The sequence below is a fragment of the Salmo salar genome, chromosome 29 (assembly GCF_965601325.2).
Source record: "Salmo salar chromosome 29, fSalSal1, whole genome shotgun sequence".
NCBI lineage: Eukaryota > Metazoa > Chordata > Actinopteri > Salmoniformes > Salmonidae > Salmo > Salmo salar.
This window is the reverse complement of record NC_138319.1, coordinates 37,889,001-37,895,000: the sequence shown is the minus strand read 5'-3', so window position 1 is coordinate 37,895,000 and position 6,000 is coordinate 37,889,001. Positions and strand designations below refer to the sequence as shown.

The 6,000-nt window shown below is 46.7% G+C and overlaps 1 protein-coding gene across 1 annotated transcript in view; it reads left to right on the top strand.

Annotated features, from left to right (window-relative positions):
• LOC106591314 (nuclear receptor coactivator 2) overlaps positions 1 to 6,000 on the top strand; it is a 168,327-nt gene that overhangs the window by 105,578 nt on the left and 56,749 nt on the right. The window contains 2 exon segments of the mRNA XM_082970808.1: positions 142 to 330; positions 5,370 to 5,471. Of these exon segments, the coding sequence (XP_082826934.1) occupies positions 142 to 330; positions 5,370 to 5,471 (291 nt within the window).

Genomic DNA, 6,000 nt, shown 5'->3' with positions numbered 1-6,000 from the left:
CCCCCCTCCCTCCCTCCCTCCCCTCTACATCCCTCCCTCCTCTTCATCCCTCCCTCCCCCTCCCTCTCTCCCCCGTCCCTCCCTCCCCCCTCCCTCCCTCCCTCTCCCTCCCTCCCTCCCTCCCTCTCTCTCTCCCTGTAGTCAACGGGGTGCCGTGGTCCAGTGAAGGTCCCAGGAGGAGCAGTCACACGTTTAACTGTCGTATGCTGATCAACCCTCACCGTGACAACCAGGAGGAGACCAACGACCACGAGGGACAGAAACAGACATATGAGACCATGCAGTGTTTCGCTGTCTCCAAACCCAAGAGCATCAAGGAGGAGGCAGAAGGTATGGAGGAAGGGGGGATTCCCAGCCCTAATCTCAATAGTCTGTAGTCAGGGGCGTATCTCAATAGTTTACAGTGGCTTCCTCCCCTTGTCTCTCTTTGGCTAGCTTTAGTTTAGCGTACTACCTGACTGGACTATACACTCAGGGTGAATTTCAATAGTCTACTAGTTGCCTCTTCATCCTTCATCTGCACAGATCTGGATAGCTAGTTATCACCTTCATCCCAAATGGCACCCTAGTCCCTATGTAGTGCACTATGTTAGACCAGAGCCCTATGGCACCCTATTCCCTATGTAGTGCACTACATTTGAGATGGGCGTAATAGCTCTTATCAAAAGTGTTGCACTGTAGGGAATAGGGTGCCATTTGGGACACGGCCGTCATGTCAGTGCTGATTTAAGGAAATGAGAAAAAGTTCTGCCTCTTATTCCCTATATCAAGTCTTCCCCTACGAGGTCCGGAATGAATGACCTTTCCTTCTGTTCAACCTGATATTTAATTGCACTCACCTGGTGTTCCAGGTATAAATCAGTCCCTGATTAGAGATCGATATATGTGTGTCATTTTTTTTAATTTTTTAAAATGTGTATACATTTGAACTGGTTTTGAGTGAGGGCACTATAGAGGGCAGCAGGTAACCTAGAGGTTAAAGAGTTGGATCAGACACCGTAAGGTCGCTAGTTTGAATCTCTGAGCTGTGCCCCTTATTGCTCCAGGGTTGATAATGGCAGTCCCTGGCTGTGACCCCGCTCTCCGAGACACACATTCACACTGTAACTGGTGTGAAACAGGACAAATGTAAACTCCCACCTAGTTCTTCTTCTTCTTGTTCATATGCCTCCTGTAGCCTGTTCCAGATGTCAGGAGGACTAATCAATTACTGCAGGAATGGGTGTGCTGAGCAATCTCGCCAGGTAGGAAGAAGGGGAGGAAGATGAGGAGAGAGGGAGAGGGAGAGAGAGGGTTAGAGAGGGAGGAAGACAAGGGGAGAGAGAGCGAGAGAGAGAGAGAGAGAGAGAGAGAGAGAGAGAGAGAGAGAGAGAGAGAGAGAGAGAAGGACAGACAAGGAAAGAGAGAGAGAGACAGACAAGGAAAGACAAGGAAAGAGAGAGAGAGACAAGGAGAGACAAGGAAAGAGAGGGGGGTAGAGGGGGAGTAAGACTGGGAAAGAGGGAGGGGTAGAGGGGGATGGATAGATGGACAGGGAGAGAGAGAAGCACATAAACTCCTGCAGCTCTGTTAGATGCTGGGTATGTACATATTCAATGGTAGGCTTCGAGGGGCCTCCTATGGTAGGTACACCTATAGCTCATCCCTTGTCAGTAGTACTTTATCACTGACCTTAACCCAGATTCTCTCAGAGCGTTCAGTCAGCCCACTGACACCACTATCAGATCACAGCAAAATCACAGTCTACTTGAACAGAGCTATACTCAACCATGAGGCGTCAAAGACAAAGGAACTGATTAATATTAAGAAATGCTCTAGATGGAAGGAATGTAGTGTAGAAACCAACCAAACAACAAATTCAATCCCTTTTAGACAACTTCCTGGACAAAACGTTTCACTGTAATAGTGAAGGTGTAAACTTGGCTGTAGAAAACCTAAACAGTATATTTGATCAAACCATTTGTCATTGTATTTTCTTAGGTTATCCGGAACCTGAATCCCTATCAAATCTAAAAAATATCAACCGGATAACCTAAGAAAATACAATGACAAATGGTTTGATGAAGAATGCAAAAACCGAAGGGGGAAAAAAAGAAATGTAAGAAACCTATCCAACCAAAAACATAGAGACCCAGAAATGTCTTCACTATGGTGAATCACTAAAACAATACAGAAATACAACAGAAATCAGTTCAATGTAATTGAAGAATCCATAGAATCCTCTGCATTCTCATTAACAGCAGACTTTCCTCAGTGAAAACAACATACCGAGAAAATGTCAAATTGGATTTTTACCAAATTAACGAATGACAAACCACGTATTCACCCTGCACACCTTAGTAACAAGAAAACCAAAACGAAGGCAAAGTCTTCTCATGCTTTGTTGATTTCAAAGAAGGTTTTGACTCCATTTGGCACAAGGGTCTGCTATACAAATTGATGAAAAGTGTTTTTTTGGGGGGGGAAATGCACCAAACAACACTTTTTATTCAGGACAAAAAGTTAATTGATTTGCCACATGGAATATTTCTGTACAGGCTTCCTTCTTTTCACTCTGTCAATTAGGTTAGGTATTGTGGAGTAACTACAATGTCGATTTATCCTCAGTTTTCTCCTATCACAGCCATTAAACTCTGGTGACTCTCTTAAAGCCACCATTGGCCAGATGGGGAAATCCCTGAGCGGTTCCTTCCTCTCTGGTAACCGTGGTATTTCCTCATTTGAAGGAGTGTCCGTTGCTCTGATTCCCTTTTTCTGGAAAATCGCAACTTGATGTCAATGGCCCAGGTGATACTGTATTCCCAGTGGATGTTTAGTTATCCCTGTAGACCTTGATCTGTTGGTGACAGTAGGACAAGGTCACCTGGTGTAGACCTTGATCTGTTGGTGACAGTAGGACAAGGTCACCTGGTGTAGACCTTGATCTGTTGGTGACAGTAGGACAAGGTCACCTGGTGTAGACCTTGATCTGTTGGTGACAGTAGGACAAGGTCACCTGGTGTAGACCTTGATCTGTTGGTGACAGTAGGACAAGGTCACCTGGTGTAGACCTTGATCTGTTGGTGACAGTAGGACAAGGTCACCTGGTGTAGACCTTGATCTGTTGGTGACAGTAGGACAAGGTCACCTGGTGTAGACCTTGATCTGTTGGTGACAGTAGGACAAGGTCATCTGGTGTAGACCTTGATCTGTTGGTGACAGTAGGACAAGGTCATCTGGTGTAGACCTTGATCTGTTGGTGACAGTAGGACAAGGTCACCTGGTGTAGACCTTGATCTGTTGGTGACAGTAGGACAAGGTCACCTGGTGTAGACCTTGATCTGTTGGTGACAGTAGGACAAGGTCACCTGGTGTAGACCTTGATCTGTTGGTGACAGTAGGACAAGGTCACCTGGTGTTGACCTTGATCTGTTGGTGACAGTAGGACAAGGTCACCTGGTGTTGACCTTGATCTGTTGGTGACAGTAGGACAAGGTCACCTGGTGTAGACCTTGATCTGTTGGTGACAGTAGGACAAGGTCACCTGGTGTAGACCTTGATCTGTTGGTGACAGTAGGACAAGGTCACCTGGTGTAGACCTTGATCTGTTGGTGACAGTAGGACAAGGTCACCTGGTGTTGACCTTGATCTGTTGGTGACAGTAGGACAAGGTCACCTGGTGTTGACCTTGATCTGTTGGTGACAGTAGGACAAGGTCACCTGGTGTTGACCTTGATCTGTTGGTGACAGTAGGACAAGGTCACCTGGTGTAGACCTTGATCTGTTGGTGACAGTAGGACAAGGTCACCTGGTGTAGACCTTGATCTGTTGGTGACAGTAGGACAAGGTCACCTGGTGTTGACCTTGATCTGTTGGTGACAGTAGGACAAGGTCACCTGGTGTTGACCTTGATCTGTTGGTGACAGTAGGACAAGGTCATCTGGTGTAGACCTTGATCTGTTGGTGACAGTAGGACAAGGTCACCTGGTGTAGACCTTGATCTGTTGGTGACAGTAGGACAAGGTCACCTGGTGTTGACCTTGATCTGTTGGTGACAGTAGGACAAGGTCACCTGGTGTAGACCTTGATCTGTTGGTGACAGTAGGACAAGGTCACCTGGTGTTGACCTTGATCTGTTGGTGACAGTAGGACAAGGTCACCTGGTGTAGACCTTGATCTGTTGGTGACAGTAGGACAAGGTCACCTGGTGTAGACCTTGATCTGTTGGTGACAGTAGGACAAGGTCACCTGGTGTAGACCTTGATCTGTTGGTGACAGTAGGACAAGGTCACCTGGTGTAGACCTTGATCTGTTGGTGACAGTAGGACAAGGTCATCTGGTGTCGACCTTGATCTGTTGGTGACAGTAGGACAAGGTAATCTGGTGTAGACCTTGATCTGTTGGTGACAGTAGGACAAGGTCATCTGGTGTCGACCTTGATCTGTTGGTGACAGTAGGACAAGGTAATCTGGTGTAGACCTTGATCTGTTGGTGACAGTAGGACAAGGTCACCTGGTGTAGACCTTGATCTGTTGGTGACAGTAGGACAAGGTCATCTGGTGTAGACCTTGATCTGTTGGTGACAGTAGGACAAGGTCACCTGGTGTAGACCTTGATCTGTTGGTGACAGTAGGACAAGGTCATCTGGTGTAGACCTTGATCTGTTGGTGACAGTAGGACAAGGTCACCTGGTGTAGACCTTGATCTGTTGGTGACAGTAGGACAAGGTCACCTGGTGTAGACCTTGATCTGTTGGTGACAGTAGGACAAGGTCACCTGGTGTAGACCTTGATCTGTTGGTGACAGTAGGACAAGGTCATCTGGTGTAGACCTTGATCTGTTGGTGACAGTAGGACAAGGTCACCTGGTGTAGACCTTGATCTGTTGGTGACAGTAGGACAAGGTCACCTGGTGTAGACCTTGATCTGTTGGTGACAGTAGGACAAGGTCACCTGGATAAAACAGGAATCTGACCTCATCTTTAAGGGTTGCAGATTGGTTCCAACAACACTGGTAGTTTGTTGATATAGACGTTGAACAGGGTTGGACTTAAAACTGCACCCTTGTCTCACCCCTCGCGCTTTTACAAAAACATTCTGTTTTATTGTTCATTTTAATGCTACATTTGTTATTTTGAGTAAATAGGTTTTATGACATTTACTCCCCTCCCAACGCAGCTGTGGAGGGTTTTGTAATATAATCCATCATGCCATATGTAATCACGAACATTCAGATCATTAACAAACCGTGCTGATACTTTCCTCTGCTGTTCTGATGAACATGCTGCTTTATTACTGTGTGGAATGTATGTATGTGGTCTGTTCTGTGTTTGGGTAGTAAGCCTATTTGTTTCTCTCTCTCTCTCTTTCTCTTTCTCTCTCCCCCTCCAGACTTCCAGTCATGTCTGATCTGTGTGGCTCGCAGGATGCCCATGAAGGAGCGGCCCGTTCTGCCCACGCACGAGAGCTTCACCACCCGCCAGGACCTGCAAGGTAACCAATCACAGCACTACGATCATACCAGCTGTCTGGCATTAACCAATCACACAGCCACAGAATTATGACCAAGGCAGTCCACCAGAGAGTTCTTAATCAATCAGAAAACAATATTTAAATGATCAGACGGACTGGAACCAATTGCAGAACAGTCTTTAATGACTAGGTTGGGAGGTAGCCAATGACAGTTTCTCAGGTTGTCACTGTCAAGAGAGAACCATTGTACTGTATACCACCCCACTCTCAGCCTGGGCAGTGTCCAAGGACCAGCTACTGTTTCTGTTAATAGAGACCTATCTTCCAGCTGTATACCACCCCACTCTCAGCCTGGGCAGTGTCCAAGGACCAGCTACTGTTAATATAGACCTATCTTCCAGCTGAATACCACCCCACTCTCAGCCTGGGCAGTGCCCAAGGACCAGCTACTGTTTCTGTTAGAGACCTATCTTCCAGCTGAATACCACCCCACTCTCAGCCTGGGCAGTGTCCAAGGACCAGCTACTGTTAATATAGACCTATCTTCCAG